This window comes from Hipposideros armiger, unplaced genomic scaffold (assembly GCF_001890085.2).
Source record: "Hipposideros armiger isolate ML-2016 unplaced genomic scaffold, ASM189008v1 scaffold_24, whole genome shotgun sequence".
Classification (NCBI taxonomy): Eukaryota; Metazoa; Chordata; class Mammalia; order Chiroptera; family Hipposideridae; genus Hipposideros; species Hipposideros armiger.
The window spans coordinates 2623825-2637146 of record NW_017731374.1 but is presented as its reverse complement, the minus strand read 5'-3'; the positions used below and the strand labels follow the sequence as shown (position 1 = coordinate 2637146).

Below are 13322 nucleotides of genomic sequence, written 5' to 3'. Positions count from 1 at the left end.
CTATCTCCATCCACTTCTCCCATCCATTCAGTTCCTTAGAATCCACGTATAAGTGAGATCATATGATATTTGTCTTTCTCTGACTGACTTATTTCACTTTACAACGTGCCAGTCACTTTTTCAAGTGCTTTTCATGCAAAATTTTATTTAATCTTCACCTTATGAGGTAGGCTGTTGTTTTCCCATTCTTAAGAAGAGGAAATTGAGGCACAGAGAGCTTAAGTACCTATGCCAAGGTTATACAGTTGTTGGGATTTGAACCCTGGCAGTCTAAATTTGACACCTTCGCTTTTAACCATTCCATTTAGTGCAGTAATATATCTTATTCTCAATTCATGGTGAGAAATACCAAAGCTGTCAAGTACAACTTCCCTAGTATTTCTCATATTTAAAAGGTATGCTTTTACTTTCAAAACATTTCATAGTTTTTCCTGATTACTGAGCTCCTCCAGTCCATTGATCTCCATCAGTGGTGCTGATCCTCCCTCTGTGTGACTTCTCAGTGTCTGCAAGAAGAATCCATGTTCCTTTTGTGCCTTTTCAAACCTTTCACTGTCTGTTCCCCAGATTCCTTTTAGCCTGTCCCCACCCGTCATTCCTGTGTATACGTATACCGTATGCTCTACTTGCAGCTGATTTTTAACTGCTCTTTTTATAACTTGTGCTTCAACATTGCGCGCGTGTGTGCACGCACACACACACATACAATTATCCAATCTTTTTTTCCTGGCCCAAATACCACCCTGAAGGACACCTTGTTAGAAAAACTTTCCTGGGCTATTTGTGAGTCCCTGTCCTGAGCCCCCACTTAATTTCCAGAGACTTCAGTTATAGTCCTAATCCCACTGTAGAGTCAATTTTTCATCTCCTCATGAGACAACTCAGGGAGGAATGGAGTGGCCCTAGTCACTTCCAGTCCCTGTGCCCTGTGTCATGCCTCGTCTCTTATACCTGGTACTGAATAAACGTTCATTGAAGAAACTCACATTTGTGTGTCCCGCTTTTAGTTGTTTTGAGTAAGGCTGTAGTAAATATTTACTGAGAGTGGTGTTCTGAAATCTCCCTTATAATTTTTCCTTGTCTCAGCTGGAATGTGTTGGGAGTGTAGCCAGTGGTATTTCTGTCATGAGTTGGAGTCCTGACCAAGAGCTGGTGCTTCTGGCTACAGGTAAGCTTGTCATTGATCCCTAACTCTGACTGTTATAAAACATGACTCCTGATATCTTAGAGCCCTGAGTTTTGAACGGCTTAGGTTTCAAAAATTTTGTTTGACTAATGATACCAGCATTGTAATCTAGAGGGGATATATTTTTTCCCTTAAGTTTTACCTCTTAAAATGTTTTAAAAAGTTGTTTTGGGCCGGCCGAGTGGCGTGATGGTTAGGAATTGGCTTGGAACGCCAGAGGGCCCTGGTTCGGATCCCACATATGAGGGCCAGTGACACTGCCCTCTACAGCTAAGATGCTGAACAACAGCTCAACCTGGAGCTGGGCTGCCGTGAGTCGCCAGTGACGGCGTAGGCTGCAGCCCCTGCTGCAGTGGGTTGCCATGGGCTACCGTGTGTAGCCAGCAGCCAGCGTGAGCGGCCAGCAGCCGCAGTGAGCGGCCGTCCGGAATCCGGTGACTGATCTGCCTCGCCTGGGAAGAGTGCAATGATGGTGCCAACTTGGGCCAGTGAAGCAACGTCCTCCACAACTAGACTGAAGAACAAAAGGACAGCAACTTGTCTGTTCCCCTTCCCCGATTCCCCAGCACTGTTCCCATCCCCCTAATTCCCCAATTAAAAAAAAAAATGTTTAAAAAAAAAAAGTTGTTTCATGTAACTTTTTCAATCTTTGAAGCTGAGACACAAAGTCATAAAACCTGGAGAGATTGCTAAATCCTTAGTTGCAGTTAAAGTGTCAGCAGTCTTTTAACCTGTTCTAAAAGGAAGATTGCTATATAAATAGATTCTAAAGCTCCTCTTACAACTTTAAGAGGTCTTACAAGCTCTTAAAAACTGCTTTTTTCCCTTTAAGTCTCTTTATTTCAGATGAGTTTCTGAAACTAGTATCCCCGATGAGGTATATGTGTGAAGAGAGGTCTTGGTGACTCAAGTGTTGAAGTTAGTGAGGGAGAGCTATGTAGGCCCTTAGGTTAACCTTCCAGAAATAGCTGAGAGTAAGCAGCATGTGACTTATCCAGTCAGAACGTGCATGCCTGCGCGCTCGTGCGCGCTCCCGCACACTCCCCACCTTCCCCCTTCCTGTCCCTCCCCCTCTCCCCCTCTCCCCCTCTCCCCCTCTCTCCCTCTCTCCCTCTCTCCCTCTCTCCCTTTCTCCCTTTCTCCCTTTTTTTTTTAATAAAGATTTTATTGGGGAATTGGGGGAGGGGAACAGCACTGGGGAATCAGGAAAGGGGAACAGACAAGTTACTGTCCTTTGGTTCTTCAGTCTAGTTGTGGAGGATGTCACTTTACTGACCCATGTTGGTATTATCATTGCGCTCTTCCCAGATGAGGCAGATCGGTCGCCAACCTCTGGACAGCCGCTCACAGCGGCTGTTGGCAGCTCATACCAGCTGCTGGCCACTCACAGCAGCTTATGGCAGCCCACTGCAGCAGAGGCTGCAGCCTATGCCATGGCTGGCAACTCATGGCAGCCCAGCTCCAGGTTGAGCTGTTGTTCACCATCTTAGCTGTAGAGGTCAGTGTCACTGGCCCACATGTGGGATCTGAACCTGGGCTCTGCTGCTCAGAGCTGGTGTCCCAAGCCAACTCTTAACCAACTCGCCACTCGGCCGGCCTGTCTCTCTCTCTTTAAATGAGAGTCAAAACATTTTGAATGAATTCTGTCTGCCCTGTTGTGACTATCAACTGCTCCACTCCAGCTCTGTAGCTTCCAATGCCATAGAAACTTAGGGAATAGCAAGTCTGTTACATGAAAACAAAATAATTCTTGTTTGTTCCCTTCCAAGGTCAACAGACCCTAGTTATGATGACGAAAGACTTTGAACCAATCATGGAACAGCAGATGCACCAGGATGATTTTGGTGAAAGTGAGTATAGCTTTGTTTGAAACATTGTGTGACCCGACGTCCCTCTCAGGTTTGATCATTTTCTTGCACAGTAATACCCATACCATAAACCCAAAGAGCTCTGAAACTCAAACCCCCATTTATTAAATACCAGCTAGCCCATCCCAGATCTTAAAAGGCATACCCCAGGTATCTCTCCAGGTCTGAGAGTTGGTTTGTCAGTAACCTGGGGGATAGAAATGTGTGCTTAGGGTCACCTGGGTAGTTGTTGCTCAAACCCCAGGACAGACTTGGGCTGGGGGTTCAAGGAAAGGAACTGTGTACTAGCTAGAACAAGGAGAATATTTTTGGGATACAATTTTGGGGAGAAAGCAAGAAAGGTGAGAGAGAAGGCTGATTTTTGTTTTTATTGGCTGGACCTGAATCTTCATTTTCTTGGGAACCATCAGATTGTTTTCTTGCTAAGATCTAGCTGAGGTGATTTGGGCATTAAAGCTGTGGGAGTATCGAAGGGGGAGAAGATACTTACTGAGTATAAGAAGCTCTGGCCAACTTGCGGCCACCGCATAGCTGGCCTGATTGAGGAGGGGGAGGAGTGAGAAGGCATTTTAACTTTTGCTGAGGCTGAACCTCATGCCCTGTTATTCCACCAACTCTGAAAAATCATGTAGAAAACGGCCACTCGTTTATTCACTCAAACATAATTTACTTGTTCAGTGATAATTTCTGAGTAGGTATGAATCCAGCAGCATGGTTGGTGCTGTAGATAATTTGACTTTTAAAGAGTCCCATTAGTTTAGTAATAATTTGATGTGCAGGTGTTGGGTAGCTTAAGGGGAGGAAGGGAGTAACGGAGAGGGAAGACTTTTCAGGGGAGGCCAACTTGAGCTGAGTCTTGGCTGAGTTGGTGTAGGGAGATGAGGGTTGAGTTCATCTATTCCAAGGCGGGGGTGTTTCATAGAAGCCTTTGACACATCGTGGCTTATTCAGGCAACTGTGGGTACTTAAGCATTGCTGGGTGGAAGGACGTGAGTATGGAATGAAATGGCTTTTGTATGGAGTACAGATTTTGATCAAGTTTGGCAGGGCATTTGGACACTTGAGTTATAGGTGATCAGCCATTAAAGGTTTTAATAATGCACGATTGAGTGATTGATTAACGGCTGCAGATGGAAGAAGCAGGTGGCCGTAGGAGGTTGCCATAAGAATCCAGGTGTGAGATAAGGTGGGTGTGGGGAAAAATTTGATTGTCAATGAGGATGGGAGTACATTTTTTGGAATTATTTGAGAATCTCTTTTGGAATATTGGTGCATGGTTCCCCTCCTCGCCGAGCCAGTGGAGAAATCCCAGTTTAGATAGTTAAATAAATAAGCTTTGGGTATAAAGGTGAAGAAGAAGGCGTTTAGTGGACTCCAGCCAGAAGCTCAGGTGGTGGGAGCAAAGATGCCAGTGCCCGAGAGGGAAGGTGGGGAAGCGCTGGTGTGTAAGGGCAAGGTGGTGAGTTCTGTCTGGGGTTGGTTAAAAGGCCGTATGGGATCACCATGGGAAGCAGGAAAATGTCAGGGGCTACGTCATTGGTGTGTAGGGAATCTTTACAACCTTGGGAGTAGATGCGCTTGCTCAGGGAACAGGTCTGGTGCTGGTAGGATGAAGGCATCCAGCTTCGAAGACAGTCATAGGGATAGTCAGTACCCAGCACACCTTTGTGTGGGTTAGTGCCCGGGGCCTGGCTAATCCCACTGGCTTTTTCATAAGAAGCCTAATAGCGTAAATCAAGGGAGAGGAGGAGTCCAGGCTAGGGCTAGGTCTGAGAATATGTTTGTCAGTACAAAACCATCACTCTGTGGAGCTGTGAGTAGACATTTCTCCTCTAACCTAGGGATCAACAAACTTGCTCTGTAATGAGCTAGATAGTAAATATTTTCAGCTTTTCCGGCCACATGGTCTCTGTTGGAACTACTCAGTTCTGCTGTTATAGTGTAAAAGCAGTAACAGACAATACATAAAGCAGTGGGCACAGCTGTTTCAGTACAAGTTGATTTGTCAAAGCAGACGCAGGCTGTAGTTTGCTGATCCCTGCTGTAGCCCCATCTCCTATTGTCTGAGGCCACTGGAAAAGTTCTCTTGCTTCACGCCCTGGTCCTTTCCCTCTCTGTGGAAACAGATAGAAGTCCAGGGGTGTGCACCAGGGTAGGCAGTGCTCTTTGTACCCAGCATGCTTTGTACCCAGGTGTGCTTTGAGGTGCTGTGGTACGTGGATGTGCCCATGCAGAGCACACAGGAAGTGGTCATGCTCACCCATAATTTATAGAAACTATAAACAGCCCGCTTCTTCAGAATCAGAATCAATGGCAGGAGGGCAGTCCTGGGTCCTGGATCTGGCCAGTGCTTTCAGGGACATGACTGCAGTACCTGTTGCAGGTGGATGCCAGATCCTACCTCCAGGAACAGAAGGGCTGCATCGTGTGAACAGCTCTGACTTTATATTTTGTGTAAGAGAAGCATTGTGATTGAGAGAGAATCTCATCCTGGAAGGCAGACTCCCTGTGTTCTGGTTTTGGCCTCTGCCACTAGGGGGTCCCCGTGTCCGCCTATAGGAGGGGTTGAATTCTATAATCTACAGCACCTTCCACCACTAACAGGGAGGCGGATATACTTAGTGAATTGAACACTTAGAATTTTATTCCCAGTTCTTGTTTTGAGTTTTGTGTTTTGTTTTTCATGGATCTAGCGTGTAAATTCTTTTTGTTTCATTCTTGTTACTTGTGAAGTGAGGATTGCTGACTGTCATCAGGGGACTGTGGACTATATATGGTGGCAGTAAAGCTCTTTCCAAAAGAAGGGCATTTCAGAGTCTTCCAGATCACTGTGGCATGTCATATGGAACATAGGTTTTTCAAATATTGACTGCTGGTCAATTTATGGAGAGGTCTCAGAGGACCCAAGTAATTACCGGTCCCTAACTTCTTGAAGAGTAGCAATGAAACTGCTTTTATTTCATTTCATTTAGCTCACTGGTTGTCTTGCCTGTTCTCAATCCATTGTTCTCTAGGCAAGTTTATTACTGTTGGATGGGGCAGGAAGGAGACGCAGTTCCATGGATCAGAAGGCAGGCAAGCAGCCTTTCAGATGCAAATGGTAAGGTTGGGCCAGTGGATAAAGAGACTTGCTTGGAACCAGTAGAAGTTCTGCCACCCACCAGGAACCCTTCGGTGTGCAGTGAGAGGCTAACATGGACAGCTTGCTTCTGCTTTAGTAAAACCGAAGCTGTCTAGAGAACCTCAGGGAATGAATCATCCTAGAAAGATCTTTTTTTTTTTTTAATGCCAAGTTGCTTTGTCATTTTTGCAGTGTAGAGAATAATTATAACCAAGACTCAGTTTAAAAAATAAGCCATCACAGGTAGAAATGTAACACTGTGTATCCCACTTCCTGCTGCACAGAAGGGGCTGCTATCCTGCATTCACTGTTGACCATTCGCACGCGTGTTTTTATATTTTTCTGACATATGTGGATAGTAGATTTTTTTTCCTCTTGGGTGAAACACTTTGTTTTCCTTCTTTCTGGATACATTTTGAAGATAGAGCTACAGGACTTATTGACAAAAGATCAGATATGGAGTGTGAGAGAGAGGAATTGAGGATGGTCCCAGGATTTGGGCCTGAGCAAATGGAAGCATTGTGTTTATCTTAAAAGTAGAAATTTCCATGAGTTGCTCTTTTAGGATAAATGAATCAATTATACACTATCTGCCATTTACATTGTCTGTCCTTAATTATTTCTGGCTATATCCTATGTAACTCATACCCTTCACTAGCAGAAGTTTGTGTCCCGTACCATAGGGCAGTTGCGTGGAGAATAACTTGTGAGTTGCTGGGTTGTTCCCTGTTGTACAGGCTTGTGGCACTAGAATCATTCTGACTTAGCCTGTCACTAGAATGTGATGGTGGGTGCTCAGGTGGATTTGTCCCCAGCCCCACAGACTTGGCTTTTGTCCTCAAGGCGTCAGGATTGATATGCAGGTGGCACTGGAGACCCCTCTTCCTGCTGTTGTGCAGAGCACAGAAGCCTTCCATGGCTTCTTCACTGCTGCTGCCTCTGTTACACCTGGCTCTTCCCTACCCACCTTCCTCTCATCTTCTTAACTCTTCTGTGCACTGTTGTGCAGCTTATATGATAAATAAAAACTCTACCTTCTTTTTTTTTTTTTTTTTTTGCTGAACCATCCTTCCTCCTATTGGCAGCTCAGCTCGGGCCTATGTGGGAATTGAACTGGTGACCCCGTTGCTCAGAGCTCACACTCTTGAGCGAGCTCTTAACCAACTGAGCCACTGGGCCAGCCCTAAAACTCTACCTTCTTATATTTAGGCAAACAGAACATTTATTTTCTTGTCATAGTTACCTGATAGATTCCTCAGCTCACTATTTTTAATATCTAGATTTGCAGCTCTTCTCCTCTGTTGCCATGCTTGATGAGCAGTTTTTTTTTTAATGCCCAGAGAAGGTGTTTTTTTGTTTTTTTTAAGTTCTTTTTTATTGATGATTTCTGGGTCTAAGGGTCCTTTTATTAGAAGAGTTACTGAGGATTCTATGAAGCTGGTTTTCTAGGTAGCTTAAACCTCATATAAAAGATTTAAATTGAATAGCCTGAGACTTGTTTGTAGGCCATTTAAGGCCCCCAGTGACATTTGTGTTTCGTCCTCTCTTTAGCATGAGTCTGCTTTGCCCTGGGATGACCATAAACCACAGGTTACCTGGCGTGGTGATGGACAGTTTTTTGCTGTGAGTGTTGTTTGCCCGGAGACAGGTATGGAAATAAATTGCAATTAAACAAAAACATTTTTTATCTTATTAAGCTCTGGAAAGTTTTCTGTTTTGTTTTGTTTTGTTTTTGCATTGCGGTGTTCTTTTATTATCCATATGAGGTAAAGATATGTGCTTTAGATGTTAAATGAATTTAGAGCTATGAATTAGAAGAGTTCTTTGAGGCCATCAGGTCCAGCCTCCTACCTATAGGACACAAATTTTTTTTTTTTAAGATTTTTATTGGGGAGTTGGGGGGATGGGAACAGTGCTGGGGAATTAGGGGAAGGGGAGCAGACAAGTTGCTGTCGTTTTTTGTTCTTCAGTCTAGTTGTGGAGGACGTTGCTTCACTGGCCCAAGTTGGCACCATCATTGCGCTCTTCCCAGGCGAGGCACATCAGTCGCCGGCTTCTGGATGGCCGCTCACTGCGGCTGCTGGCCGCTCACGCTGGCTGCTGGCCGCTCACGCTGGCTGCTGGCTACACACGGTAGCCCATGGCAACCCACTGCCACAGGGGCTGCAGCCTACGCCGTCGCCGGTGACTCACGGCAGCCCAGCTCCAGGTTGAGCTGTTGTTCAGCATCTTAGCTGTGGAGGGCAGTGTCACTGGCCCTCATATGTGGGATCCGAACCGGGGCCCTCTGGCGTCCCAAGCCAGCTCTTAACCATCGCGCCACTCGGCCGGCCCAGGACACAAATTTTTAATAAGATTAATCTAATTGGATTTGTAAAACCATGGTAGTTTTTATTAGTCATGAAGATGTCTGAAAAGTTTTGACTTGCCCACACTTACCATAATGCTTTGTGTTTGTTTTGTTTGTTTCCCCCTCTACCTACTGCACAGGGGCTCGGAAGGTCAGAGTGTGGAATCGAGAGTTTGCTTTACAGTCAACCAGTGAGCCTGTAGCAGGACTGGGTCCCGCTCTGGCTTGGAAGTGAGTGGGAGAAGAAATCTTGCAACTCCTTTCGCAAAATGTCTTGGAACTGGGGTAGAGGTGGTGGGACCTGTTGAATATAGGTGTTTATAGAACACAAAAAGATAATTACTTCTTCTCATTTGGCTGTAAGCCTGTATGTTTTTTTCTTTTTGAGTTCCCTGAAGTCTGACTTCAGTTTGAATAGTAGATTCTGAGCTTCTTCACAAATCTCACCATTTCAAGGCCCACACATTTTGCAGGTTAGGGGCAGGGTCTGCAGGAAGCCATTGTATAAGACAGAAAATGGCTTCAAAGGGAAGCCGCAGCCTGCACAGCCCTGTGAGGCAGTGGAGCTTTGAGGGGGCTGGAAGAGGGCTTCCTTCCTCTGCACTGACTCCCACACTGAGGGCATCTGTTTGCCGAGGAGCTTCAGGCTGCGTTCAGACCTGCTTCACCTCTGGGCCCAGCACCCATGTGCCCGTCAGAATGTGCCTGCGAGATGCAGCTGCCCTGATTCTAGATGGAAGAATATCTCCTCTGCTGCAGTAGAACCTGTTAATGCAAAAAGCACTCGGCCTCTAGGTTTTAGACAGCTTGTTTCCCACCAGTATTTGAGTGGCTTCGGATGACAGAGCAAAAGGAAAAATGAACTGAATTAACACTAGAGACAAATGTAAACAAGATGAGGTGACCGAGGTGTTTTCAGTAGGTTGAGAAATCTTTAAAAATACCTACCGAAGCATGGACTATTTGCTGAAGTTATCTAATTGAAGGAGAAATAGGTTCCGATTTTATAGGACGTTATACTTGGAATGGTTAAAATAATTTAGTGGCTTTTTAAAAAGTCACCCAAGTGCAGTCTAAATCTGTGAGGCTGTGTGGGAAAATGGAGTCTTTGAGCAAATTAGGAAAGGGCATTGTTTCCTCTGGGTATAGTCCCACATTGGGGTCACCGTGGACCAAGAGACGTGGGATAAAATTTCCCTGGGCGGAGGCTTTTTGTTTTTGCTGAAAAAAACGTCTCTGAATTTCATCTTGTTCTTAGCCAGCTCAAGGTGCTGGACCTTCTAACACTGTGGGTTTGCCTTAAGGCCCTCAGGCAGTTTGATTGCATCAACACAAGATAAACCCAACCAGCAGGATGTTGTGTTTTTTGAGAAAAACGGGCTTCTCCATGGACATTTTACACTTCCCTTCCTCAAAGATGAGGTTAAGGTAAGTGCCTGAGTTGTCTCACCAGCAAATTTAGAGGACTTTCCACAGCTATAGAGAAGGTTTCTAATTGACATGGATGTGTACATAGAAGCTTCAGAATAGATAGTAATAAAAATAGTGGCTTCTTATAACTGACTTTTTTGTTCTTTAAAAAGAGAAATTGTTTTTCCTAAAGAGATTTTACAAAGAAGAAATGACATTTCTTTCCCACCCTAGATAAAACACAGACCAGAAATGGAAATGTTAGTTTTTATTGTTTATTTTGACAAAAGTAGAATTCTTCCAGTGATAAAGATACTTTTCATTTATAACATTTAAACCTTAAGCAGCTTGTGTACCATTAAGATCTTGGCTGGAGATGATACACATCAAATGGTAATCTTTAATTATGTAAAATTTAAAGATACTAAAAGTTGAGAGAAGAGGTTAATGAACTCCCATGTACCTATTCCTTCTAATAGACATCAGCATTTTGCAGAATTATTTTTATCTATCATACACGTTTTTGTTTTATTTTGCTAGGGTTTTAATTCTAGAAGTCATTTTCAATATTCATTTCTAACAAACAACGTTTTTCTTTAACCACAAGTCCATTATCACATCCTACAAAATTAGTAGTAATTTCTTAGTGTTATCTAATACCCAGTTCATATTCAGATTTCTGATTGTCTAAAAATGTTACCTCGCATTTAGTTGTCTTTTAATCTTTATCCAAAATGCATTTTTTGTTTTTAATCTTTATCCAAAATGCATTTTTTGAATCCCTCTCCATATAATGGCATAATACATGGGTTTGCTGAGGGACTCTGTTGACAGCTCAAAGAAGGCGTTTTTTTTTTTTAGCTGAGCCATCCTGCCATCTGTTGGCAGCTCAGCGGCAGCTCAGCTCGGGCCGGGCATCGAACCGCTGTTGCTCAGAGCTCACGTTCTTGAGCGAGCTCTTAACCAACTGAGCCACACTCGGCTGGCACGGGACTCTGTAAGTTAGTAATTTACAGCTAGAGATCAGCTCAAGTAGTGGGATTATGTGGTTTGTGGGAGCAGGGAACTTCTGAGGTTGAATATCTTATAAATTATTTGTAATTTTGGTGTGATCCTGGGAGGCAGTCGGCACAGCGTCTGTCTATTCAGCTATCTTACTGGAAGTCAGGGAGCAGGGAATTGAGCTGTCATAAGGCTTTTGAAGTAAACACATAGTTAAACCACAATGACGGATCTTTTTTCCCTGCTAGGTAAATGACCTGCTCTGGAATGCAGATTCCACTGTGCTCGCAGTTTGGTTGGAAGACCTTCAGAGGGAAGAAAATTCCACTCTAAAAACCTATGGTAAGATAGCTGTATTGTCTCAGTCCTTTACCCCATAAAATGTACTTCAAAGTAGTAGGGTGTGGAGCCCTTATCCCTTCTCCTTAGTCCTGTAGAGAAATCAAAGATGGCTGAGGAGAGTAGGTGGAGATGGGGCAGTGGTCAGGTTTTGATTATTTATGGGTTTCAGTCATGTATCAGGCAGGGCTCTTTAAAGAAACAGAATCAGGGCAGGCCAGCAGGCTGGCAATTCAAGTAGGAATTGACGTTTTGGTCTTGAGTCTGAAATTTATAGAACAGGTCTCTAGTCTGCAGACAGGCAGGATACTTTGTTACAGTCTTGAGGCAGAATTCCTTTTTCTCTTGGAAACCTTGATTCTTAAGGCCTTTAACTCACTGGATGAGACCTATGGAAGATAATCAGCTTTATTTAAAGTCAGCTATTTGCAAATGTTTATCACATCTACGAAAATACACCTCCCCAATAACCTCTAAACTACTGTTTGACCAAACAATCATAGCATAGCCAAGTTGACGTATACAGTTGACCATTACAGGTCATCAGTACTGTCTCTTCTTACATGGTTTACTGCAGGCAATCAAAACACTAGCCAAAGGAATACTGCACTGTGGAAGTAAAAGGAATTGGATTAGCTATGAGTAAGAATCATCTTTATGCCTTTTAAATTGTGTAAATAGGTACTTTTTTAGTGTATACATAATCGGTGAAAACATTAGAAAATAAAGATGAGAAGGAAAAAGTTAATCCATAATTCTAGCATTCAGTAGTAATCACTATTAAAATTTTCTCATCGTCCAGATTTTATGTGTATATCTCAGTGTAGCCATGATCTCATTTTTAAGTATATAGGTATGATACATGCAGTTTTGTACCTCGCTGTTCCACTGTCAGAAACATATTTTCGCATCATTTTAAATCCTATGTAGTATTTATTTGTGCCAGTTTATTAAATCCCTTTCTGTTAGACATTTAAAGTTTTGTGATTTTTCATTATCATGAATAGCAATGCACTGAATATTTTTGTTCAAAAATCTTCCCTTGCTTGATGATTTCTAAGTGGCTTTCAAACTTTTTAATCAAGATAACTTTCTCTTTAACTCAGATGTCATTAAGAAGCTCATTCACTCATTCATTCATTCGACCCCATAGTTTTCAACCCTGGCTGCACCTTTAGAAAAAAAACAAACACTTTCCAGGCCTCATCTCATTGGATTCATTGTGTTGGAATCGGGACTATATATCAATATCTAATTAAAAAAATAAAAAGGCGTCCAGGTGATTTTTACCAGGTGGTCAGAATTGAGAGCCACTGATTAGCCAGGGTGTTAAGGTCCGCACTGTGATATGCTCGGCTCACAAGAACAGCCACAGTGCCTGTCTTCACAGAGCATGAGCGTGTGGTCCAACTTCAACTCCCAGCTACGCAGAAGGTATTGTAACCACTTGGTTAGAGAACTAGGCTCGGTTTGCTGTGATCACTGAATTAAGAATTAGTGAGCAGGGAAATGTTTAAAGAAAAGAAATTCCGTAATAGAATCAAGATCTTCATTTATATGTCTCCTCTGTTTAATAAAGGTTGGCTGTGACACAATGAGCTCTTTTTTTTCTGGCTTTATTGAGATGTAATTGACATATAACATTGTGTAAGTTTAAGATGTACAGTGTATGATTTGATACATGTATAGCGAGATGTTTATCACCGCAGATAATTACCATTTTTGTTGTTGTGGTGACAACATTGAAGATCAACTCACTTAGCGACTTTCAAGTGTACAACACTGTATTGTTAGCCATGGTCACCACTCTGTACATTAGATCCCTGGACAGTACTCCTCTTATAACTGAAAGTTGGTACTCTGTCGGGGTCCTGCCTCGGCGTTCCAGTGAACAGTACCTGAAGTGGGGGGCGAGGTTTAAGGAAATAAAGAGACAAAGAGACAAAGAGGGTCCGGGAGGACTGGAAGCATTCTTAGCAACCAGCCCCGAGTTTATTTTTCCTCCCCATTATATACCCCCAGAGTACATGTAACACAGAGGGATGA

At 43.4% G+C, this 13322-nt stretch overlaps 1 protein-coding gene across 1 annotated transcript in view; it reads left to right on the top strand.

Moving 5' to 3' along the window:
* Positions 1-13322, top strand: part of ELP1 (elongator acetyltransferase complex subunit 1) — a 63652-nt gene that overhangs the window by 6106 nt on the left and 44224 nt on the right. The window contains exons 4-10 of the mRNA XM_019635871.1: positions 1087-1168; positions 2956-3036; positions 6069-6154; positions 7727-7823; positions 8666-8756; positions 9830-9953; positions 11186-11279. Coding sequence (XP_019491416.1) covers positions 1087-1168; positions 2956-3036; positions 6069-6154; positions 7727-7823; positions 8666-8756; positions 9830-9953; positions 11186-11279 — 655 coding nt within the window. The remainder of the gene's footprint in view (positions 1-1086; positions 1169-2955; positions 3037-6068; positions 6155-7726; positions 7824-8665; positions 8757-9829; positions 9954-11185; positions 11280-13322) is intronic.